The sequence below is a fragment of the Notolepis coatsorum genome, assembly GCF_963971535.1.
Source record: "Notolepis coatsorum genome assembly, chromosome: 1".
Taxonomy (NCBI): domain Eukaryota; kingdom Metazoa; phylum Chordata; class Actinopteri; order Aulopiformes; family Paralepididae; genus Notolepis; species Notolepis coatsorum.
The window spans coordinates 233,974,933-234,001,710 of NC_140165.1; the positions used below are offsets into that span (position 1 = coordinate 233,974,933).

Here is a 26,778-nt window from a genome sequence, read left to right on the forward strand (position 1 = left end):
TGTGCGTTGGGTTGCTTGAGTGCCTCTTCGCACGGTCGGGTCCGTCGCCCTCCCGTGAAGCCCCTAATAGGGGGGATGCCCTCCATTAGGGGGGGTCGGGGGGGCTCGGCCCTCCCTGTTCTGATGGTTGTGGGGGGCTGTCAGCGGGGTGTATTTGTCAGCCAGCGGCTCCGCTTGGCCTCCCTTGTGCAGTAGGTGATGCCAAGCAGAGCCCCTTAACGAAACAGAACGTTAGGTTATGGCTATAACCAAGTTCTGTTAGTTAGGGGTGACGCTTGGCATCAGACGGCCGCTGCAGCCCTTGACCTCACCTTGTGGTGAAAGCTTGGGAAGGAGGAGAGCAGGTGACCACACACCTGCTTATGAAGGTAAGCTGATGAGGGGTGTGGTCAGACTAATACTGGTATTAAAGGTATATTTGTGGAATGTTATTCAGTACGCGTGCACGTACGCGAGGGAGTGCAGTAGGTGATGCCAAGCGTCACCCCTAACTAACAGAACTTGGTTATAGCCATAACCTAACGTTTACATGCACACCATCATCATCTCATGGATAATTCTTGGGATAGGCCTGTTCCATTTGTATGTTGCTGCATGTACTGTACGCATCATATCCTATTCACAATAACCCAGGATAATCAGCTCTTATCCTGCTTATGAGAAACCCGGAAAGGATACCTGGGATATACCCAAAGATACCTATAACATAGGATATACCAAATGGAAGCTCTGTTTCAGTATTCAGTAATCATATATATATATTGATGATTGGGGATATGAAAAGTCATGTAAACAAGTTCTTTTGTATTAGCAAATTTTCTAAATACTGTACACATGTAAACATAATCATTGTGACTTCCTTGAGACATAATAAACACTTTTTGGCCATTGATTGATGGATGGATGGATGGATGGGTTAATGTCCTCTCTCTTTTTCTTTCAGTTGTATCCAGGGAAGTGTACCTGGGTTTATACCATTTGTAATGTGCTTATGTCCTTATCAGGTGAGCTACGTGGAAAAGTAAAGTGTAGAAGTGTGGTGTGGTTAATGCATTGAGGACAACACCATAATGTTTACATTGTTACATCTTGTGTACATACTGTAATAGGTAAGTCGTCTCAGCTCCATTCCCACACACTGAAGGAGTTGTATGAACAAGCACGAAAGAACCAGAGGACGATTGGCTTGCCGACGCACAGGCTATTACCTAGGTAACGCCGAAATGGTATTTTTAAAAACGTTGAACTACCTCTTCTTCATGTCGAATATCTATTTTTGACCTTTTTTCTTTCTCTTTCTATTCTATATATCTTTTTTGTCTTGTTGCTATGTTTACAGGAAATATGGTGTGACCTGCAAGATACCAGACACCAAAGGCACCAAGACCTGCTCAGTTGGTGAGACAAAACAAATGCATCTGTTCAACGCTATCCTTTGAAAGTCAATCTGTGTGCATGGAGTTTTGAGTTTCTATTCTCTGCGTTACTCACTCACTCACTCACTGCGTCAGTAGGCAGGGGTGCAGCCACGTGATTTTGCTCTTTCTGTTACTCACAAAAGTCACTGGTCATATAGTCAACCTTTACGTTCTTCAGTGCAGCTCTCTCCTCTCCCCTGCAGCCGCTAACGTGCAGCGAGGCTGTGTGTTCCTGTGCTGCGCTCTCGAGTGCAGCGTGATGCTGCTACAGTGGTACGAGCCCATGCACCGGTTCATGCTCATCAAGGTGGGTTCACGAAGCCAGCAGAGCGATTCATCCAGTTTCATTTTCAATTAAGGTTTTGGCTTCTGTGGTGGAAAGTAGCCAAAGCTGAATAACTTACAGTCAGAAGACACCTGGTCAGTGGCGGCCAGTCAATGGGGGCGCTAGAGCGCCGCCCTCCCTGTTAAAAGAGAGAAGAAGAAGAAATATAATTTTTTTGTTTTTTGTTTTATAGCCCTATAAATAATATAAACATGTTTAAAATGAATAATATTTACTCATTTTATGTTTGTGTTTCCAATGCACAATATAACGTTAATATATCAAATATAAATAATTGTTTCCATGAACAGGAAGTGACTGTCAGATAGAGAATACGTTCCGTAGCCGCATTTCTCTCGGGCAACCCGTAGCCGCATTTCTCTCGGGCTAGACGCAATAGCGCTTACAGTGGGCGTGCACGCCGTGCACTGGTTTCATCGCTGTATCCGTCGCAGCCAATCAGTGCGTAACGCGCTGTGCGTTGAAATATGATGTATTATGATGGAAGCCGGGCGCGTTTTAAAGCGATCAAAGCAAGCAGCGCCTATAATTTCCGTAGCCGCATTTCTCTGAGACGCTCTCTGATTGGCCGATGCCAGTTTATTCCGTAGCCGCATTTCGCGGAGACGCTCTCTCTGATTGGCCGACGCCAGTTTCTGGTTAGTAGATAGTTACTCTATGCTAGCTGTTGTGTTGTTGTGATGCAGTCACACTTTGTCTTAGAGCGTGACGGCAAGTTCTTTCGACGGTTAAGCTTAGGCACTCTTTCAAAGTTGGTTAAGGTTAGAGTTTGTCTTAGAGCAGGGCGATAGGAACGCCAGGTAGTTTGCAGGCTGTTCGACGCGGAAATGGGCAAAGACACAGCTCGTCACTCACACAGTACTTGTTGGCTAACAACAAGAAGCTATATATGGATGCAGTGTGGACATGGATGGACATCAACACAGTCTGGACAGTGGAGTGGATATACTTTATCAAGCCTGCTGGACCATTGTGCGTTTCAACTTAACAAGGTAGAGTTGCGATATCTCTCTCTCTCTCGCTCTCTCTCGCTCTCTCTCTCTCTCTCTCTCTCTCTCTCACTCTCTCTGATTGTGTAGGGCATATTGGAAGCGTGGCTGCATTTGACTGACTGTGATCATATATTGATTGATGGCAATGGTGATAGTTGTACCTAATTAAATATTCGCCAATGCGTGGTACATGTTTGCAAAATGTTTGGTATAGCGCCCCCCATGGAGAAGAATGTACCGGCCGCCACTGCACCTGGTTAATACAGTTTATTAACTCAGTCAAAGTATCAATACAAAAATAGTCAGAGTATGGCTGGATGACTCTCAACGCAGTGTTTAGCTAGGACACCTGGAATGAGAGCCCCCTCGTTTGATCTTGAACCATCTTTCTTTATACATACAATGTAAAGGGTGGGGGTCAATGGAATATGACATCTGGGAAGGTGAGACAGGAAGGAATGGGGGTAGGGATGTGGATACTGGAAGGAAAGATGAAAGAGAGAGAGGGGGAGGAATGGGGGAGGGATGATGGTAGGAAGGAAAGATGGGTGAGAGAGATCAAAGAGAGAGGGGGGAAGGGAGTTGTATCTACCACAGTTCCAACGATTACGAAAATAAGAGAATCAAGATTTCAACTGTTAAAAAGCAAATCCACTGTTCAAAAGACAAGTTTTTGTGTTTTTCTTTTAACTCATTGACCGCCACGCTGTTTTCCCATCTCAAATCCCTGGGGCCAGTGTTTCAGACCGTTTTAACGATGTTTGTAGACCCATCGTATATTCTACATTATAGCTACGGAGACATACTATGGCTCATTTGAAATGCTTATATTTATATTCCCAACAGGGAACAAACCGTTTGTTTCTACATACATCCGTTCCTGCACAATCCCAGGCTAAAGAGTGGCCCATTCCCAAAAATCCCTGCTAATTTTCTAGGGAGAGAGATATCGTGTCTTTTGTGAATCATGTGCCTGGCTTGGCCCGGCGGTGAGATTTGGAGTTGGACAAAAAAAAAACATGTATTTGTAATCTATAAACGTACCTCGTCCATTTTGTGCGCTAGCGAATTTGCAAGAAGGAGGCTGGGAAGAACGGCGCTATGAGGAGCCAGAGCTAGCCTCAGTCGCGCCAGCTCTGCGGCCCCGCTTCTGCTTTCGATCCCTCCGCCACTTCGAGGCCTCCTTGTCCGATGTGCATGTTAACAGACCCGGTGTGCCCGGAAAAAGATGGAAATATCCAGTAATCCGACAGCGCGAATATACTGGGCGAATAGACTGAACATGAGTATGCAAATAATAGTTGATTTGCCGTTCCTGGCAAGACAAAAAGCCGCTGCTTGATCAAGCGCCGCCATCCTAGCTCAAAGATTTACTCAAAAAGAGCGGCTGGGTGGTGCAGCGGAGATTGCGCTCGTCACCAATGCGAGAGACTCCGGTCTCGAATCCGGGTGTCAGCATTGCCTCCGGCTTGGGCCAGCCGTCATACGGTTGGCTGAGTTAGCCGGAGGGAAGTCGATGGGGTGGTAATCTGGCGTTGTGGACAGCGACTCCTACAGGTCAGGTCAGGGGCGCCTGCACAGCAAAAGACAGGAAGTGGTGAAGGCAGCGTGACCTCCCACACGTTACACTTCACCAATGAGAGTCCGCGCTGTCAGGTGAAAAGAGAGCCACTGGCTGTCTGCGCATGTGTCGGAGGAAGCATGTGGTAGACCTCAGGGCTCCCTTGACCGACCAGTAGGGGGCACATGCGCACAACGACCAGGTAGGGGAGGTGGGAATTGGCATAACGACTAAATTGGGATGGGAGGAAAAGCACAGAAAATCAGGCGGAGAAAAAGAGGATACATTTATTTTTTTTAAGATTTACTCAAAAGGTAGGCGAGACTGCCACCTATCGTATTTGATCGTCATCGCAGTGTTACAAAATCCATACAGAAGGTCCGGGGGACTGTCTAGTATCATAATAAAAAATATAAACATAAAACAAATATACTCGTTTTTGGCATTCAACGCATGGGTATTCCTTCATTTCCCCGCCCCCAGAACTTTGACTTCCCACTGCCCAGCCCCCTGCGTGTGTTCAAGATGGTGGTGGTGCCCGAGCAGGAGTACCCCCTGGTCTGTATCGGTGCATCGCAGGGGACTGTCCCCAACCAGCCAATCACATTGGAGAACATTGACCTCAACTCCAACACTTCCTGGTTCGCCAGCACTGGCCAAGGTATGTGTCTATTGGTGTATTTGCTTGTTCTTTATTAGTATACAGTATAGCGAGTTATACATGGGTAAATGTATTTGCGTACTGTAGTGGTAACTACATAAAGTATTTGTTATCTAAATAAGATAAGATATTCCTTTATTGATCCCCTTGGGGAAATTCGGGGAGGTACAGTTATGGGCAGGGTGATAGTAGAGAAACACATACATTATAGACAATAAAATTGTATCTCAATATTAAAAAATATTAAAAATAAACAGAGTAAACAAAGGTGCAGATGAGGGTCTGTATGCCCTATCAGTTATATTATGTTACAATAAATATAGGCAATAAAGAATTTAAATCTGAATGTATACTTTGAGTAAGAGTAAAGGTAAACAGTATGTATACTGTATATATTGTAACAAATATATCTTAAACATAAAAATGGATTACATTTGAATCTCATCTATAAATTGTGTGTGTGTGTGTGTGTGTGTGTGTGTGTGTGTGTGTGTGTGTGTGTGTGTGTGTGTGTGTGTGTGTGTGTGTGTGTGTGTGTGTGTGTGTGTGTGTGTGTGTGTGTGTGTGTGTGTGTGTGTGTGTGTGTGTGTGTGTGTGTGTGTGTGTGCACAGAAAACAGTGGCCCAGACATAGTACAAGTGAACCAGTTGGACATTAGCACACTGCTTGTACTCATAGACAGTAAGTAAAAACATAGTCACCCTCGTTATTTTAGTCCAGAAGGGTTTTGTATGCAGAAAATAATTGTTTTATATTATACTGTATTGTTACAGTAGGTTGCTCTATGCATCGTGTTTTGGAACACACCGTGTTTGTATTACATAGGTCTACATGTGTATCTGTTACTGATTCATAATTGCATGCGATGGTCTGTTAAATACCACACTACAGAGGGTTAATCACACCCCTGATCTCACACATATCCCCAAACTATCTTGTACAAATTAATTTGGTTTGAGAGTTGAGTTAAAGAATTAAATGAAAATATATATTATGTGTATATTACATATAATAACGTCTTTGCATATGCATTTCTAGGAATTGTTAAGGCTTTGATAATTTTTTTTTCATAATTTCACTCAGAGATGATGATGATGAGATGTATTGCCAATTTGCCAGGCATCTCATGTATAACCCCTTATCTTAACCCGAACCTTAACCTCATTGGACCTCACACCCCAACTTAAAGGAACACGCAAACTTTTTGGTAAATTTGCTTATTTGCCATCTACCCTGGAGTTAGATAAGCAGATACCTACCCTTTTCTTCTCTGTGCCGCACCGTTAGCCTAGCTTAGCGTCATTCACTGGAAGTAGGTGTGCCAGTGTAGCCTAGTTCCCAACAGTCACGAAAAACACTCCAAACAAATACAACTCTGTTTACAGGAACGTTTTGGAGTTGTATTTGGAGTGTATTTTGTGACTGTTGGGAACTAGGCTACCAGGTTGGTGATTTCAAAGCTGGTTGCACTGTGTTTTAATGACGCCACGTGCGCGCGATCCCGCGCATGCGCAAAATGTTCCCTTGCATGCGCACAGACTAAAGACAATGCCTAATTGCCTCTAGGAATGGAATGTAACAAGTTTTGTGTGAATGTATCTGAGAACGTATTTGAACACACCTGAGCTATTGTTATGCAAAGTAGTCAGGTGGGTACTTGGCGAGTTGGCGCATCAGTCGAGTGCATGTGCGTGCACGCGCTTCTGCTCACAGAGCCGGTTGCTCGGCGTGCAACCCCGTCCCATGAGCAACGCACCCCTGTAGGCTACACTGGCACACCTACTTCCAGTGAATGATGCTAAGCTAGGCTAATGGTGCGGCTGTTCCCTAAGCCTAATGCATGCACAGAGAAGAAAAGGGTATGTATCTGCTTGTCTAACTCCAGGGTAGATGGCAAATGAGCTAATTTCCCAAAAAGTTGGCGTGTTCCTTTAACCGCCCATTGGACACGATACACGACATGCCTAGTTTTGACTGAATCCCATATACAACATAATGACATCACACATATTTAATATTTAACTCAATAACTCTCAAACCAAATTAATGCGTACGAGGCCGTTTAAAGTCTTGAGATATGTGAGATTATAAATAAGCTTTATTTTCTTTTTGCGGAGTGCTCCTTTAATGTTGGTTCACCTCCTTCCCCTCCACAGAGTCAGTACACATAGTTGGCCTAGGGGGGGAGCTAAAGAGCGGCAAGACGATGCCACACCAGGTCAACTTCAGCCTTGATGTGGAGGCTGTAGGTGAGAACATAATATCTGCTAATAAACACTCGGCTGTGAGTGTGATCTCTGATGATGCGTCAGGCACTGGTTTTCAAATCCATGTGTCTGGATCTACTGGGTCCCATTTAGCCAGATGGGTTGCGGATAAATATATTTATATTTACCATATATATATTTTGTATATATGCATATTTTGTATCTGTTCTAAATCTACCAAACTGATATTTTTCAAGTTTTAATACTCTTATCAACATGAGAGTCAACAAATACTTGCTTTATGCAGCCATTTAACACAAAAGGATGACCCTCATGCATTGCAAATTTGCATCAAATTCAAAACGGTGATGCACAAAATAATAATTTAAAACAATGAATAAAGTGTGCATGAAATAATAGGGGAGAGAAAACGTTAGGAACTTGTTATTATTCACCCACACACTTTCAGTCAGAAACAAACATAGTATCAGTGAGAGTATCAATAATACACCTGAGTGAAGTGAAGTCTAGTAAAAATGAAAAATAAAGAGGTTTTTAAACATTAATCTTGCGTTAAAAAAACATAGTGGCGTTAAAAGAATTGTGCGTTAACGCATTAATAACGTGCTAACTTTGACAGCCTTAATATATATATCTGTCTGAATATACCTGCATACCGGTAATCCTTCTATATACCTACTTATACACCTGCATATAACTCTATATGATGAGCATGTACAATAAGGCTGTGCTAATCTAATGAAAACAAACCCAAAAACACTCTGTTGTATTGAATGGCATCTATAAGCATTTATAATAGAATCCCAACCCCTCTCTCTCTCTCTCTCTCTCTCTCTCTCTCTCTCTCTCTCTCTCTCTCTCTCTGTAGTGTATTTCGATGACACACTACTGGCAGTGTGGCGGCACGGCTGGCAGAGGAGAGGAGAGCGTGTCACAGAGGTGTTGCAGGAGGCCACAGACCCCAGGAAGGTCTACAGACTGGTGGGCTCAGACAGGTAGCTGCTGCACTGCAGTGTCATTAGTAAACGTGTGTCTAGGTTTACTACGGAATAATTGTGTTTGAAAATATTTTTAGTTTTTTTTTACCTGGAGTGCCAAATGGATGAGGGTTTGACACATAGTATAATGACAGTATAATGACAGCCAGACAGTTAAGAATGTTTGAAAGTCACTTCAAAAACAAATACTTCCCTGTGATAATGTGATGTAACAACCTACCTTGTCTCAAAACAAAGTAGACTACTATCTCCACCCATCTGGTACTCCCAGCTAGTTAAAACAAACGCTAAAACAAAGTCGGCAAATACTATTTGACAATCGCATTGGTACACACACACACACACACACACACACACACACACACACACACACACACACACACACACACACACACATAGACGTGCATGTATACACACACACACACACACACAGACGTGCATGCATACACACACACACACACACACACACACACACACACACACACACACACACATGCATACATACACACACAGAGATTTGTAACAAGACATAAGAATATGTACTGAGTAGTTTGGCCACAAAACTACATACTATTGTCTTCCCACCCCTTTCGTCCCAGGATGGTCGTCTTGGAGACACGTTACACCGAGGACCAATCAGGGATGTGTAACCTGTACCTCCTGGAAAGTGTTGACAACTGCGTCATGGTGCCCTGACCCCACGAACAGAGGGCATCGTGGGAATCTCACACCTCCACTTCTATTGACCATATTCACAGTTCACACGGCAGCCATTTTGATCTCATGTCGTGCTCAGGTTGGGATTCCTTTCCACGAATCCCAACCTGAGCATGACATAAGCGCAAAATGGCCGCCGTGTGAATATGGTCCATTGAGCGCCCCTCTCCAGGAACTGTGTATTCAGGAGATGGAATGGACCTTATTAAACAGCAGTGTCTTGGCGTGCTGTGCTCTGTAGTAGTTTGATGAGCTTGGATGTATCAGCTTTAAAATAGTATTTTTTTTCTTTTTCTTTTATCTGGGAAGAGGTTAATACATTATGGTGGTATACAGTAAATACCAAAGCATGGTTTTATTTATTTTTTTGATCCACTTTTTCTCCCATTTTCTATATTTTCTCCCATCCCAATTTCGTATCATCCAATGCAACCCTCCCCTGTCACGGACGCTGTTTCTTGCCTCCCACAAGCCGGCTGCAATGTGGACTAAGTCATACATAGCACAAGTCCCCTCCGGTACTTGAGGTAACAGCAGTCGCATCTTTTCACCTGCGCAGCTCGATCTCTCAGTGGCGAGGAGTAATGCGTGGGAGGCTCACGCTGCCCCCGACACTTCCTGATTCTACTGCGCAGGCGCACCAACCGACCTGTAGGAGTCGCTGTCCACAACGCCCGATCCCCACCCATCAGTTTCCCACCCCCTAATACGGCCAATGTGTATTAGTACGGACGACCAGCTAAACTGAAAGCAAATGTGGAGCGCTGGGCTCGAACTGACGAGCCCAGCGTCTCCAGCATTTCATGGCGAGCGCCTTGCCCACTACGCCACGTAGCCGCCCTCAAAGCATGGTTTTATTTTAATATTTTACTTTCCTGAGAGTACTGTGTTAAAGCCGTTACTCCCTCCCTATAGATGTCTGTACAATCTGAGAGGAGCCTTGCACCCCGCCCTCTTTTCGTGATCCTCCAATCGCGGGGGGGAAGCAATAGTTGCGATTGGAGGATCACGAAAAGAGGGCGGGATTTGAGATAGGTAAATTCCAATGTGGGCTGCTATCATAACATTACCAGTTGTGGTTGTGGAACAACATGCTCCAGAACACTGCTGGAGTGGCAGGGAGGAGTGTGGAATGTGGATGAACTGGGCTCCTCCTCCCAAGATCAAAGGAACAAGAGTGTATATATTTTTTTTTTCTTTTTTTTTTTTTTACGTTAGCCTAGGTGGGATAACGGATATACATGGATGGATCCTTTCAACACACAGGTGTTTGTTCTCCATAGAAAAGGACTATTCAATGTGCATAGTAGCACTGTTGTTCATGCTGTGTCATGCCTGCTGGGGGGTTGCAAGTTGTAAGTTGTTAGTTGATTAAACGGTATTCAGTGTCATTGTATTATCCTTTAACTGTCATTTTTTACCTGTGTGTGGGTGTGAGTTTTAGGTAGAGGCACTGTGTGAATGTTTGTTTAGCATATCGAACCCAAACCCAGGGGTAGCCAGGCTTATTCTATTATATTTAATGATACCATGGGGTAACCAGGGAACAACACAATTATTGTGTGTGTTTGTGTGTAAGTCTGTAGATTTGGTTTTAACATTGGGGGGGGACATTTTAAGCAGGGTGTGGGAGTCCTCCCCCAAGAAATTTTGAGCGTCAAACACATAATTTCCTGCATTCTGATGTGCTTTTATGCACAGATTTGTGCCTTTTATGTCTCTATATATGTAAAGGAAAAGACAACATCCAGGTACCAGCTGACACAAATATAATGGAATATAATGCAGTAAGGTGTCTGAAATTGTTTGTTAAAATTACAGGTATGAAGGATGTATAAATGTTTTTACACCCTTATTTATTTTATTTTACCTGTTTTGGGGAGGGGGTTGTCCTTCATATTAGCTATATTCTTTTGAGGGGGGACACATTTACCTCAATATTGAGGGGGACATGTCCCCTTTTTTGGCCAAACGGTCAGCTTTTTTGGCCAAACTGCAAAACCGCAAGTCATAATTTAACCGTAAATGTTGTTTATAAACCTATCCCTACGCTTAACCCTATAACCGTACCCACTACCACTACCTAACATTTAAAAATAAATAAACATTTTCTTCCAGCCCGTCCGATCTAGCATCAATCATTAGGGAATCTGGCAGTCGACTAGAGACGCACGAGCCACACACACACACACACACTGAACTGATACTAATTTCATTTTGACAACAAATAAAATGTGTACAGTTTTAGTGATGCATGGTCACTATTTTGGTTCAAAATAAAAACGTGATATTGAGGCTGATCATATTACTGTTCCGCTGACCGCTGACCCCCCACCCACCCAACTACCTCCAATGTACAGTTCCCACCCCACCTACCCAACCTCCTCCAATGTACAGTTCCCACCCCACCTACCCAACCTCCTCCAATGTACAGTTCCCACCCCACCTACCCAACCTCCTCCAATGTACAGTTCCCACCCCACCTACCCAACCTCCTCCAATGTACAGTTCCCACCCCACCTACCCAACCTCCTCCAATGTACAGTTCCCACCCCACCTACCCAACCTCCTCCAATGTACAGTTCCCACCCCACCTATCCAACCTCCTCCAATGTACAGTTTCCACATCAAATGTATATACCCCCTTATTTTTAGACTCTTTTTGTATCACAAACAGTACTCATTACAGGCCCGAGCGTCAATAGTTAAGATGAATGTTTTGCCCAGAATTAACTTCATCAGCTCCATGTTGCCGTTACCCCCCCCCCCCCAGCTGGTTACTGGCAAAAACTGCACTCTGCTGCATATAAATTCATTTGGAACAACAAACGCCCACGATTAAAAAGATCCACTGCACAGAGAAATAAAACCAGCGGGGGTTTAGCCTTTCCAGACTTCAAATATTACTTTAAAGCGTTCTCTTTAAGACCACTGATCACCTGGTTTGATTCTCAAGCAGCGGTATCCTGGAGACCATTAGAGGAGAAGATAGTGGCCCCACATAGACTGCAGGATATAGTGTACAGTACACCAACATATCAATTAAGGAATGCAACTTAAGATTTGGTCCTCTTATTACACATGTGATCCGGATGTGGCGTGACACACAGAAAACGTGTACTAACCACCATAAATGGCACATGCATTCTCCCCTATTTAATAACAATTTACTCCTTATTGAACAACAACCTATCAGATACCCTGGTTGGGAAAAGAAAGGCATACACACATTGGGGGATATCTTCGATGACTATGGTCTCCGCAGTTTTCAAGATATATCCTACAAATTTGACCTCCCCAGTTCCTCCTTTTTCTTCTATTTACAAATAAGAGCAGCTCTGAAGGCTCACGGCGTCCCATTGGACGTTCCACTTGAGCACCACAGGTTTCACAAATTCTTTTATGACAAGGAGACATCGAGAGGCTTCATCTCTGACTTTTATCGCTACTTACTTACGTTCTCATATAAAGTCCTTCCCCTAGACTCGGTTTGGAGGAAGGATATCCCAGAGCTGGAAGTAGATTTTGATTGGGATGCAGTCTGGGAAAATGTTAGGCTATCATCACGCAACCCAGATCACCAACAGATTAATCTTAACTTTGTTCATAGGACTTACCTGACCCCTAGACGATTGTATCTAATGGGTCTCAGACCTGACTCTCGATGCTCCTTGTGTTCAAACGATGCTACTGGTACATATATGCATATGTATTGGGAATGCCCTCCTGTTGAGACTTTTGGGAAAATGTTTACCACTCAATTATCAGAGATTTTATCTCTGACCATACCGACACTGCCTTCTGTATTGTTGTTGAATGATGTTTCTCAGTTATCAACCTCTGTACATGTAAAGAGACTCATTTTGGCGGGTCTTACAGCTGCCAAAAAGTTTATAGCGTCACGCTGGATTCAACCGGATAAAATGTGCCCGGAGGTATGGACTCTCACCTATCTCGATGTGATTTATCTAGAGTTATACAACGGCATGCAAATTTCTCGATTCTGATTGGCTGAAACAGTCATTTTACACGTGTTTATTCTTCACAATTCCACGCTGCTGGCCCAGGACCCGCCCACAACCGAATCACATCACATCACTCCGCCGGATCACAAGATGGCGGACAATAATCTTTAATAAATGGATATGTTGATAACGACTAAACGACTAAATATCAAGCGATTCTGTCACTGCGAATGTCTTAGTCCTTTAAACAATGTTGGATGATGTAATTGATGGGTCTTGAATCATTGTGTAACAAAAGAAAAATCGCGGATTGATTGATTGATTAATTTGCAATTTATTTTTTTCAATTTATTTTTCCTTCTCTCTGACTGCAGCCCTCACTCTCACACTGTCCGACGCTGGCTCAGTCTCCACCAACCCCCACACACACGCACGCACGCACGCACACACGCACACACACGCACACGCACACGCACACACACTCCTGTCTGCAACGTGGGGGATAGTCAGACTGAGAGAGAGCTGGGTGCTGCGCTGTTCTAAGTGAGCATGGCCTATTGAGTTGATTGATTGATTGATTGATTGCTAATTATATTACTGTACGCTTGGTTTCCAACTGGTTAAGTTTAGGCCCTCTACAGTAGGTTTAAAAAAAATAGGGCGAAGAAAACTTTTTTTCCCTATAGGGCAAAGAAAACTTTTTTATTTGTTTTACCTACTTTCTATAGAAGCATCTAAGAATGAAGTTCTATAGAAAGTAGGTCTGCATCCCCTTAACAATTGTGTGTATTGAGCCGTACTGTATTGTACCCATTCTGCATCTGGTAATAAAATGTTCAATCAATCATTCCAATAATACACAGTTGGATGTGTTAGTTGGTTGGATGCACTTCCGAGCTGCTTCCACATGAGGCAACTTCTCTCAATCATTCCAATAATACACAGTTGGATGTGTTAGTTGGTTGGATGCACTTCCGATCTGCTTCCACATGGAGGCAAATTGTCTTTTTTGTAGTTGTGGGAACAACTTTTTCTGGCGGATGGTTTTTTCAATAAATCTTCGATTAATGTGTGTTTATTGTATAGCAATAAGGTTGGATGAATGTGGCAGTTGTATAAAAGCTTTACACCACTTGCAGTCGTGATTTGTGAACAATAAACCATGCCTAGGGGGGTCTAACGACCCTCGGCTGCGCCTCGGGCCTAACAACCACCCCTAGGCATGGTTTATTGTTCACAAACCACTCCTGCGCGTGATGTAATGCTTAAATATCTACTGCACAAATTTTAGGTGTTAATGAAGTCAGCATAGCAGTCTGGGTAGCTGTGGTGGATAAGATAAAGGTATGCATATAAATTTGGAGTTTTCTGGTGTTGAATGAAGTATAGTGGATGTATAGCCCACGTGGGGGTCCTGAAGGGGGGGGGGGGAGCGAGCGAGAGCCCATGGTATTGTATTTATTATTTTTATGTCTTTTAGTCTACTTTCATTCTGATTTAATTACTGGACTGTCATTGTTATTATTATTTCTGTTATTGTCCTGTGATTTATTGTTGATTATTACTGTTATTGTATTGTTTGTCTTGTTTCATGTTAAAAAATAAATAACAAACATTTGTACAAACTACTGTATTTGCAAATCTGGTATGTCATAAATGTATAGATGTAGCAGTACTGTCTATCTGTATGTCATGTATGTCATATATGTTATGATGAATTGAAAATGGGGGACCCTGATATAAACAAGACGAAAGTCTTTCTCTGGTCTGCATCCCCTTAACAATTGTGTGTATTGAGCTGTACTGTACTGTACCCATTCTGCAATCTGTTAATAAAGTTTTCAATCAATCAATTCAAACCGCGCTCAGAAATATCTGGCCCTGGTCCGTGGACCTGAGTTACACTGCAGTCGATTATTTCATCTGTTTAGGTGTGGCTCATAGCCTCTTGTAGAAAGTAGCTGTGGTAGTATTGACGTTGAATTTCATAATTAATAGGTGTGAATAATTAGGAAACCATAACATTATGCCTTGTATACTGTTTAGCAGAATGGGCTGCAGGGCTAAATGAGGAACGAGACTAGAGACAGTTGAACAGACAAAGGTCACACCTACTGTGACCAGATTACCACCACACCTACGGGGGCCACTAGCAAAACCCTGCTGTACTCAACCCCCCACTACACCTTTTCAAACTGACACTAAAACACAAACAAAGTTATCTATTAATCAACTGTTTAGTATCAAAAGAGTAAACCATAATATTAGAAATAAGGTTTGAAGGGTGATTACACTCTTGTTATAGAAGTCATCACAGCTACTCTGTCAACAAGCAGAGTGGGTTTTCAGTGCTAAATATGGATGGATACAGGGGTGACAGAGAGCCATTCTTCACCCCCCACTATAGAATTCTGGTTAGTACTGTATGGTAATATGGCCCAAAGGAGGGGGCTATTCACACCACCCCACCAGATGACATCACACCAACCCCCACCCACGGGCAAGAACCTGTTGGGGACAGACCCAACAGAAAGACAATGACACCCACTAGCGGCCCCCTCTGGGTATTGAGTCAAGATCCACACAGGAGATCAAGGAGGTGGGGGCAGCCGCCCCCCCCCCCCAGAGAAACCCAGAGGTGGGGGCTGCCAGCCCCCACAGGAGACCGCCCACAGAAGACGCCTGATTGGACCAACTGTATTAGTAAAATGTGCTATTATTGGCTAGAAATTATAGGATATAAGGGGACACAAAATGGTAGTTCAGGAGCCCAGATCACCGAGCCCCGATCTGCGGCTCCACCCCTCCCCACCATCAAGAGACTGCTGCTGTGCTGTTTGCATTTTATGTGAGTAAATACATGGGAAACACCATTTGTTGTTTAAGTTTAGTGTAATCCTTAAATATCTGAAACCAGATTTACTCATGTATAATGTGTGCAGTATGGTCAATGTATGTTCAAATTATGTTACCAAGTGACTGTTTCTGTACATATTGGGGTTTGAGAATGCAAACCTGATTGTGATTTCTGTACACAGACAGCCCTGTTAATGTTTTCTGATAATCTTTTGTCTTATTCACCTTGGCCTCTGGCTCAAATAAATGTTGAATTGGACTACAGTTCATGGTTTGTCTGGCTACACGTTTAATTCTTCATCTGCTTTAAGTCAGATGAAGAGACCAAAACAATTCTACCAATATGATCCCTTTCTCCTCCTTCCAGTTAAGCAATCTCATTGTACTGTACTACAATAACCTTAGATTATTGTAGGGTTCTGTAGGAATTTACTACAGAAATGGTGCCGTTCTTCCCACCCTGTTGTATCCCCCCCTGAAGAGGTGCGGTGAGGTCTCTGGACCTTGCTGTGTGTTGGGGACGTGCGGGGAAAAGAGCTGGGGGTTGCTGCGTTTGAAGTTGCAGACAAGGGGCTTGTTGTCTGGAAAGGAGGAGAGAGGGACAGGATGAAGGTTGGTTGTGTACGCCACTTGTTGGGACCCACGGTGAATATGGCCTTTTGCATGCAGGGATGGGGGAGCGGTGACTTAGGTTAGGATGCCCGGGGGTATGAGGATCGCGCTTGTTGTGCAGTGAACATGCAAACGTGGGCTTTTTATGTTTGTGTGTTTGTTCAGACACAGGAGGCCGTTCCCGGCCTATGCGGGCCATGGGGGTTGAGTCTCGTATGGAATATACTTTATGAACTATACGAGGGGGGTTGCACCAAGATGAGGCATCATGTATTATGAAGAGACATTGGAGGTGCACAAACTATCTGATTAAAAACGGGATATGGTTATAGCGTCGTATGGCGACTGGTGAAAGGTTTTTCTGGCCAGGAAACGCGGTAGTCTGTGGCGTGCGATAGGAGGCGCTTCCTGAACAATACGAGAAACCCTAAAACGTATTCTCGGGAATAGGAGCGCGGTAGTGATTGATGATTTGCATGTTCTGAGGGGGGAAGAGAGCCGTGTGTACTGAATAGAAAGGCTCTGTTGCTCTTTGGAACATGTAAATCAGTTTGGTAAGACGAATTAGAGCCTTCGTGATCGGAGAACGTGGTTTGTGAGGTTACAGGATTATTACGTAGTCATTGATATAAGCGGGGCCGGGCGTGCTCGAGGGGCTTCAATAAGATGGTTTTGCTGACTGAACATGGGTAGTCGGGGCATGGTATCTGCGGGAGACTATCAAGCCGAATTAAATGAAGATGTATGTTCGATTTTAGGGCGTATATCGAGCAGGTCCGGTGATCTTTTTTGACCTTGAGCATAACCGGCGTTAGTTGACTCCGTACGCTGTAATAATGAATAAGTACTTAGAAAACATTTGGTTAAGATGACTGATAAAGTACTTAGTGGAAATTCGACAACAGAGCTATGGTAAGCTTAAACATTCAGTAATGATTGTATGTGGGTACTATGGCTATGGTTAGGAATGATTGGGGAAACGTAGGAGCTTATTGTTGTATTGTTATGATATTTTAATGACCAACGAACATAGGTCTGGGGCGAGTCATATTGGTGATTGGGGCTAGCTAGCTTAGCTCTGTGGAAAAGTCCGCGGTGAAACTGGGGACGTTACGATGGCGTTATGAGAGAATTGATTAAACACTGTGGCGGCGATTGCAGGTAGGAAGCGAATCGAGGCGTAGGTTGGAGAGATTATGGCCGTTTTGAGGGTTATTATTGATGCGGTAACGATTGTGTATGATATTAAGAAGTCGCTGCTTGATGACGTCATGGTGTTGAAGAGAGTGTGTAACGTTCACGGAACTATGGAGCCAGGCGGAGAGAAGGGTAGGAGAGATGATTCGTGTTGGACTATGTGTGCGGCGTTGGTTGGTGTGAATGTTTTAAAAATTCTTTTCTTTTGAGGTAGTTGGTTATTTTAAGCATGTGTGAATTGTTTATGGTTGGATTGGTACTGAGCGGATTACGTGGATGAACGGATCTTGAAAGGCACGGCTCCCGTGAGGGCATTGAACGTCGCATTAGGGTTGGCTAGCGGGTTAGCTGGTATGAGAGTTTGGGCGATAGCGCCGTGGAAAGGGTTCGTGCAATTTTATGTTTGGAAGCGGCGGGTGGCGTTGAGTGAGCGATGCTTATGTGTGAAGCAATTGTGTGATAATAACGTTGATTGGGAGTTGTTTGCGAAGGTTGGTCGCTTCTGACGTCATAATTGTGGGACCTGGGCTTGGGAGGCGCTGGAGCTGGCTAAGCTAGTTAGCTTGCGTGCCGTTGTTTTGTGGAGTTTGCGAGCGACATATGTTACGTTTCGAGTTTTGAGGATGATGTTTGGGGAGAGTTAGAGAACGTGGTGGATGTCGTGGCAGTGTGTTGTGTTGAAACAAGGCGTTTATGATATTAGTTATGCTTTGCCGTAATACATCGTCCGGGGAGCACCGTTGGCCACTGCGCATGCGCGGTACAACGTGGATTGGGTCTAATGCATTCGTGGTAATTCGCTCAGGGGCCAGGAATAACGGGTAAGGGTATATTCTGCATTTTGTAAAATGGTGGTGTTTGTATATTGTGCATTCTAGTGAATATTCTGCATTTTGTAAAGTGGTTGTGTTTGTGTGTTGTGTATTGTGCATTCTGTGGGTTGTAATGTAGACGATGTTCTGGGAGTGGGTTTGGTGGTTTTACTGCAAATTGTGTAGGGGTAGCATGTGATGGGGCAGGCAGTTAAAATAGGATTAGATGAGTTAAAATACATGCCCTTAATTTACACTGGGATTCATATACCAGACACACATTGTACTTGTAATAAATGGGCAATAAATATGTTACACAGGGGGAGTCTTATCCGAGGGGAAAGGCATATCGCTTGCGTCATATTTTGATTAATACATCTACATTATAATCACATGTCACCTGTATACAGGGCTAGGCGTTTCCAGAATATTCTGTTTACAGTTATGAGACTTAGCATGGGGGGAACTTAACTGATAAATAATGTGCTTTCTAGTGAGTGGGTGTTGTGCGTGTACAAATGTGATTTGATTATTTTAAGATGGTTGTATGAGGTAAATCTTTAGTACACTGTTATTATGTGGACACAGGTCTCAGATTTATGGGAGATTATAATTTGTTGGTGGGGCCTTGTTGTCTGTGTGAGAAGGCAGTTTTATTAGTACATTGGCGATTTGATACAAGTGCACGGGCTAAGAAATATAGCATTGTTAGTGGTTGGTTTACATACGCACGTTTGACACAGGAATATTTTTGTCCAAGGGGGGATGAGTAGTTGATTGATAAAAAATAGTACAGCTAAATACATACAAGATACAGTAGAGGAACATTCCTAAACCTGTTTACAACAGTTGAGGTTTGGTGCACATTTAGGATTAACCACTATAATGTTATGTTGAAATGAAACATGCTTACATGTATAATAATTAGAGTTGATGGAGATTTCCAGTTTTTTTAAATTTGTGTAACATGTACAATTGTAAGCTTGAAATAATGATGTTGTGTTTTATTGTATAGAATGCATTGATGTTAAAATGTCAGATATTGATACTTGTTAAAGCTTTGAGGCCATTGATTTAAATAGGCTGATGTTTATATTAAGGATCTATTGCGAGTCCGGGGGTCACAATAGGATAACTTAGTGGCGGGGGACTAGTAACTTTAATGATATGATTGTGTTTACAGTAGTTGAGATAATACTAGGTGAAATTGCAAATATTTGAAATTATTATAGATAATTTGTGTGCAATGATTAACCCTTTGTTGATTGCAGGAAATAAGGGGGCCTACAAAGCCCCAGGGGGCCTGCATATAGACAAGGGGCGTGTGAGGAGCTTGCACCAGGTGCCAGTAGCAAAAGGGACAGAAGTGGAGAAGGGTTATATTGCCCAGGGGGGTAGGAATCCTTTTGTAACAGGTCTCAAGGCTCGAGATGTACAGCTGTTACAATGGCTGTTGGTTTTTATGACAGGATGACGAAGCAGGCCTGGTAAGGTTAGATGCAAGAGGTCAGAGGTGAAGATTGCACAAGACAGTTGTAAGTGAGATAACAGTTGACAGTTGTTTTTTACAACAAGGGACATGGAAGGTGTGACAGGAAGCGTGCTAATACAGAACACAGCTGGGTGAGTGAGTGAGACAATCAGGGAGGTAGTCGTTCAATGGGGTTATGACTTTTGGAGGGCTAGCTTTTTGGTTAGGGGGAATAGCGGTAGACTCTCAAGGTACTAGGAATGCTTTGAGGTTCTGTCGTTGAGGGAGAGTTCCTAGACTCTTTCTGGCAGTAGGTAGGAGTGGAGAAATTAAGTGTGGATTGTATTGGCCGGAGATGAGTGTAGCCTGAGGTTGAGAGCAGAAAAATTGAGAGCAGAAAAGTTGAGAGCAGAAGAACTAACATTGTTTGTCTGTCTGTTGGTTGATTAACGAGTGTATGAGAGAGAGTTTGAAAGTATTTGTTTATGATATGTGTAATATATGTTGAAAGCGATGGTGTTTGCAGATCAGTGACTGTGGAAGATTGAGATGTTGTCTGTTTTTGTCTATGTCCTTTTGATTTCAGTGAATGATTGAGGCTGTTGATGACGTCGTAAACCGATTCTGTTATCTAGTTAAGGCCTAACGATAGACAGGATGTTAGATCTTGTGTCGGGATCAGATGTCAGCTGGGTGAGCCAGCAGACCACTTTTAGTATAAGTCATATCTAGGTAAAATAGGACAATAATGACGTTAATGAGTAGTAAGGCTGTTATCTTGTCTATCAGAATAAGAAGGATATCAAACCACTTGGGTTATACCACAAATAGACCTGGGAATTATTGTCGCTTATCATTTGTTTCATATCATTTGTTTTACTGAAGGAGTTTATTTTATTACTTTCATTTGATTTGATTTCTTTTGAATGTTTTGTATGGATGAGGTATTGAATTTAAATTTTTAGATTTCTTTTCTATTTTGATCTTTGATTGAGTGGACTGAAATGCGTTTGAATGGAGCCTGTAGACTGCAGTAGAATAGAGACTACTGGAATCAGAGGTGTCAGATTAGGGCATGACGGATTGTTCCATTTGAGTGAGGTGTGTGTGAGAATTGCAGCAGGAGGGATAAGGATGAGTGGATGTGGAGTTTGGAGCTTGTTAATTTCATTGATTTGCTTTCACATGTGAGGTCTGTTGGAATGTTTTTTTTTGATTATTTGCCTTTTGTTTCTTATTTCTCATCTGTTATGGTCGGGGTGAGTGGAGAAAGCTGGAGGCTGAAGGAAGTGGCTTCAGGGCGGAATGTCAACAAAAGCTAAGTGGCCTGTCACGTTTGCATATGAATAACATTTGGCTTCTCTTGAGAATATTTGACATGTTATGTAAAGAAAATTTGTTTTGTGTTTTGTTCCCTCGCAGAGTTCAGTCGAGGGGGGAAGACGGACCATCACAGGTAGAGGAATCATGAAGGAGGTTAGAAGGGTCAAAGCGATACATTTCATTAGATTATGACACAATGGTGTGAACCCGTTCAGTCATTTCCTGTGGGAGATTGTTGGATTGTGAAAAGAGGTCGCTTGTGGACGCTGGCCCCTCCTTCAACATAGCCCCGAGAACAGCGGCCAGAGGTTTGGGACAAACCGCCAGGCTGACAGAGTCGTCTGTAGATCCAAGGAAATACAGTCATGGGTCAAAATGTGACGAGGTCACAGGCCTACAAACGGGATGAAGGGGGTGGCAAAAACGGTCAGAGACTGTGCAAAAAAGATGAGCGAGGGCCTCTGGGATGTGGTGGTTGATTGGTATGTTGAACGGGAGGTGACTGAACGGTAACAACTGGTATAGATTATGACACAACGCAGGGGTACTAAACACATTCACATAGGTAGAATATTAGGCATAGGTTATGGCCAAAGTGAGGTGGTGAAATATTTTTTTTCCTTGAGTGATGCTCCGCCTTCCCTGCCCGACTGTGCGCCGAGGAGGTAGGTATTATGTCCATGATATGTTCATAAAGGGGGGAGTAGGTGAGAAGACCAACTGATTTGATTATGCAAATGTGATTGTGCTGTCTTGGAAAAGGAATGAACAAGAGAAAAAAGCAAAATGTATGTAAAAATGAATACTAATTTCTGTGTCTTCCCCAGATCTTATGAAAGAATGTGGAATCAAAAGTGCTGTAACTTAAGAAAAATGGGTTTTTAAAAATTGTGTTTTATTTAAAGGTATAATGATTAGATTAAATTGTTTTATTGTTTTCAACAAGCCCAAAAGTTGTTGTTTCAAAAGTAGGCCTCTGGCTAGGAGCCTTGAGGAGCAAAAGCTAATTGATGATATGTACCAAAGAAAAATGGAAAAAGAAAAAATTGAGAAATTTGAAGAAATGAATTTTAATTTTGGAAAAAATTAATTTTATTATTTAAATGTATGGTTAGTATGTATAGAAAATCAAGTCAATATATCATATGTGACGATAAGAATCGTCAAAGTGGGGAAATGTGGTAGTATTGACGTTGAATTTCATAATTAATAGGTGTGAATAATTAGGAAACCATAACATTATGCCTTGTATACTGTTTAGCAGAATGGGCTGCAGGGCTAAATGAGGAACGAGACTAGAGACAGTTGAACAGACAAAGGTCACACCTACTGTGACCAGATTACCACCACACCTACGGGGGCCACTAGCAAAACCCTGCTGTACTCAACCCCCCACTACACCTTTTCAAACTGACACTAAAACACAAACAAAGTTATCTATTAATCAACTGTTTAGTATCAAAAGAGTAAACCATAATATTAGAAATAAGGTTTGAAGGGTGATTACACTCTTGTTATAGAAGTCATCACAGCTACTCTGTCAACAAGCAGAGTGGGTTTTCAGTGCTAAATATGGATGGATACAGGGGTGACAGAGAGCCATTCTCCACCCCCCACTATAGAATTCTGGTTAGTACTGTATGGTAATATGGCCCAAAGGAGGGGGCTATTCACACCACCCCACCAGATGACATCACACCAACCCCCACCCACGGGCAAGAACCTGTTGGGGACAGACCCAACAGAAAGACAATGACGGGGGCCACTAGCGGCCCCCTCTGGGTATTGAGTCAAGATCCACACAGGAGATCAAGGAGGTGGGGGCAGCCGGCCCCCCCCCCCCCCAGAGAAACCCAGAGGTGGGGGCTGCCAGCCCCCACAGGAGACCGCCCACAGAAGACGCCTGATTGGACCAACTGTATTAGTAAAATGTGCTATTATTGGCTAGAAATTATAGGATATAAGGGGACACAAAATGGTAGTTCAGGAGCCCAGATCACCGAGCCCCGATCTGCGGCTCCACCCCTCCCCACCATCAAGAGACTGCTGCTGTGCTGTTTGCATTTTATGTGAGTAAATACATGGGAAACACCATTTGTTGTTTAAGTTTAGTGTAATCCTTAAATATCTGAAACCAGATTTACTCATGTATAATGTGTGCAGTATGGTCAATGTATGTTCAAATTATGTTACCAAGTGACTGTTTCTGTACATATTGGGGTTTGAGAATGCAAACCTGATTGTGATTTCTGTACACAGACAGCCCTGTTAATGTTTTCTGATAATCTTTTGTCTTATTCACCTTGGCCTCTGGCTCAAATAAATGTTGAATTGGACTACAGTTCATGGTTTGTCTGGCTACACGTTTAATTCTTCATCTGCTTTAAGTCAGATGAAGAGACCAAAACAATTCTACCAATATGATCCCTTTCTCCTCCTTCCAGTTAAGCAATCTCATTGTACTGTACTACAATAACCTTAGATTATTGTAGGGTTCTGTAGGAATTTACTACAGAAATGGTGCCGTTCTTCCCACCCTGTTGTATCCCCCCCTGAAGAGGTGCGGTGAGGTCTCTGGACCTTGCTGTGTGTTGGGGACGTGCGGGGAAAAGAGCTGGGGGTTGCTGCGTTTGAAGTTGCAGACAAGGGGCTTGTTGTCTGGAAAGGAGGAGAGAGGGACAGGATGAAGGTTGGTTGTGTACGCCACTTGTTGGGACCCACGGTGAATATGGCCTTTTGCATGCAGGGATGGGGGAGCGGTGACTTAGGTTAGGATGCCCGGGGGTATGAGGATCGCGCTTGTTGTGCAGTGAACATGCAAACGTGGGCTTTTTATGTTTGTGTGTTTGTTCAGACACAGGAGGCCGTTCCCGGCCTATGCGGGCCATGGGGGTTGAGTCTCGTATGGAATATACTTTATGAACTATACGAGGGGGGTTGCACCAAGATGAGGCATCATGTATTATGAAGAGACATTGGAGGTGCACAAACTATCTGATTAAAAACGGGATATGGTTATAGCGTCGTATGGCGACTGGTGAAAGGTTTTTCTGGCCAGGAAACGCGGTAGTCTGTGGCGTGCGATAGGAGGCGCTTCCTGAACAATACGAGAAACCCTAAAACGTATTCTCGGGAATAGGAGCGCGGTAGTGATTGATGATTTGCATGTTCTGAGGGGGGAAGAGAGCCGTGTGTACTGAATAGAAAGGCTCTGTTGCTCTTTGGAACATGTAAATCAGTTTGGTAAGACGAATTAGAGCCTTCGTGATCGGAGAACGTGGTTTGTGAGGTTACAGGATTATTACGTAGTCATTGATATAAGCGGGGCCGGGCGTGCTCGAGGGGCTTCAATAAGATGGTTTTGCTGACTGAACATGGGTAGTCGGGGCATGGTATCTGCGGGAGACTATCAAGCCGAATTAAATGAAGATGTATGTTCGATTTTAGGGCGTATATCGAGCAGGTCCGGTGATCTTTTTTGACCTTGAGCATAACCGGCGTTAGTTGACTCCGTACGCTGTAATAATGAATAAGTACTTAGAAAACATTTGGTTAAGATGACTGATAAAGTACTTAGTGGAAATTCGACAACAGAGCTATGGTAAGCTTAAACATTCAGTAATGATTGTATGTGGGTACTATGGCTATGGTTAGGAATGATTGGGGAAACGTAGGAGCTTATTGTTGTATTGTTATGATATTTTAATGACCAACGAACATAGGTCTGGGGCGAGTCATATTGGTGATTGGGGCTAGCTAGCTTAGCTCTGTGGAAAAGTCCGCGGTGAAACTGGGGACGTTACGATGGCGTTATGAGAGAATTGATTAAACACTGTGGCGGCGATTGCAGGTAGGAAGCGAATCGAGGCGTAGGTTGGAGAGATTATGGCCGTTTTGAGGGTTATTATTGATGCGGTAACGATTGTGTATGATATTAAGAAGTCGCTGCTTGATGACGTCATGGTGTTGAAGAGAGTGTGTAACGTTCACGGAACTATGGAGCCAGGCGGAGAGAAGGGTAGGAGAGATGATTCGTGTTGGACTATGTGTGCGGCGTTGGTTGGTGTGAATGTTTTAAAAATTCTTTTCTTTTGAGGTAGTTGGTTATTTTAAGCATGTGTGAATTGTTTATGGTTGGATTGGTACTGAGCGGATTACGTGGATGAACGGATCTTGAAAGGCACGGCTCCCGTGAGGGCATTGAACGTCGCATTAGGGTTGGCTAGCGGGTTAGCTGGTATGAGAGTTTGGGCGATAGCGCCGTGGAAAGGGTTCGTGCAATTTTATGTTTGGAAGCGGCGGGTGGCGTTGAGTGAGCGATGCTTATGTGTGAAGCAATTGTGTGATAATAACGTTGATTGGGAGTTGTTTGCGAAGGTTGGTCGCTTCTGATGTCATAATTGTGGGACCTGGGCTTGGGAGGCGCTGGAGCTGGCTAAGCTAGTTAGCTTGCGTGCCGTTGTTTTGTGGAGTTTGCGAGCGACATATGTTACGTTTCGAGTTTTGAGGATGATGTTTGGGGAGAGTTAGAGAACGTGGTGGATGTCGTGGCAGTGTGTTGTGTTGAAACAAGGCGTTTATGATATTAGTTATGCTTTGCCGTAATACATCGTCCGGGGAGCACCGTTGGCCACTGCGCATGCGCGGTACAACGTGGATTGGGTCTAATGCATTCGTGGTAATTCGCTCAGGGGCCAGGAATAACGGGTAAGGGTATATTCTGCATTTTGTAAAATGGTGGTGTTTGTATATTGTGCATTCTAGTGAATATTCTGCATTTTGTAAAGTGGTTGTGTTTGTGTGTTGTGTATTGTGCATTCTGTGGGTTGTAATGTAGACGATGTTCTGGGAGTGGGTTTGGTGGTTTTACTGCAAATTGTGTAGGGGTAGCATGTGATGGGGCAGGCGGTTAAAATAGGATTAGATGAGTTAAAATACATGCCCTTAATTTACACTGGGATTCATATACCAGACACACATTGTACTTGTAATAAATGGGCAATAAATATGTTACACAGGGGGAGTCTTATCCGAGGGGAAAGGCATATCGCTTGCGTCATATTTTGATTAATACATCTACATTATAATCACATGTCACCTGTATACAGGGCTAGGCGTTTCCAGAATATTCTGTTTACAGTTATGAGACTTAGCATGGGGGGAACTTAACTGATAAATAATGTGCTTTCTAGTGAGTGGGTGTTGTGCGTGTACAAATGTGATTTGATTATTTTAAGATGGTTGTATGAGGTAAATCTTTAGTACACTGTTATTATGTGGACACAGGTCTCAGATTTATGGGAGATTATAATTTGTTGGTGGGGCCTTGTTGTCTGTGTGAGAAGGCAGTTTTATTAGTACATTGGCGATTTGATACAAGTGCACGGGCTAAGAAATATAGCATTGTTAGTGGTTGGTTTACATACGCACGTTTGACACAGGAATATTTTTGTCCAAGGGGGGATGAGTAGTTGATTGATAAAAAATAGTACAGCTAAATACATACAAGATACAGTAGAGGAACATTCCTAAACCTGTTTACAACAGTTGAGGTTTGGTGCACATTTAGGATTAACCACTATAATGTTATGTTGAAATGAAACATGCTTACATGTATAATA

At 43.3% G+C, this 26,778-nt stretch overlaps 1 protein-coding gene across 1 annotated transcript in view; it reads left to right on the forward strand.

The window, feature by feature from the left end:
- Positions 1 to 10,317, forward strand: part of map4k1 (mitogen-activated protein kinase kinase kinase kinase 1) — a 110,182-nt gene extending 99,865 nt beyond the window's left edge. Inside the window, exons 22-30 of the mRNA XM_084309176.1 lie at positions 944 to 1,004; positions 1,110 to 1,212; positions 1,340 to 1,398; positions 1,622 to 1,725; positions 4,801 to 4,978; positions 5,591 to 5,659; positions 7,135 to 7,227; positions 8,075 to 8,201; positions 8,804 to 10,317. Coding sequence (XP_084165302.1) covers positions 944 to 1,004; positions 1,110 to 1,212; positions 1,340 to 1,398; positions 1,622 to 1,725; positions 4,801 to 4,978; positions 5,591 to 5,659; positions 7,135 to 7,227; positions 8,075 to 8,201; positions 8,804 to 8,900 — 891 coding nt within the window. The 3' untranslated portion in view covers positions 8,901 to 10,317. The remainder of the gene's footprint in view (positions 1 to 943; positions 1,005 to 1,109; positions 1,213 to 1,339; positions 1,399 to 1,621; positions 1,726 to 4,800; positions 4,979 to 5,590; positions 5,660 to 7,134; positions 7,228 to 8,074; positions 8,202 to 8,803) is intronic.
- Positions 10,318 to 26,778: the final 16,461 nt, after the last annotated feature.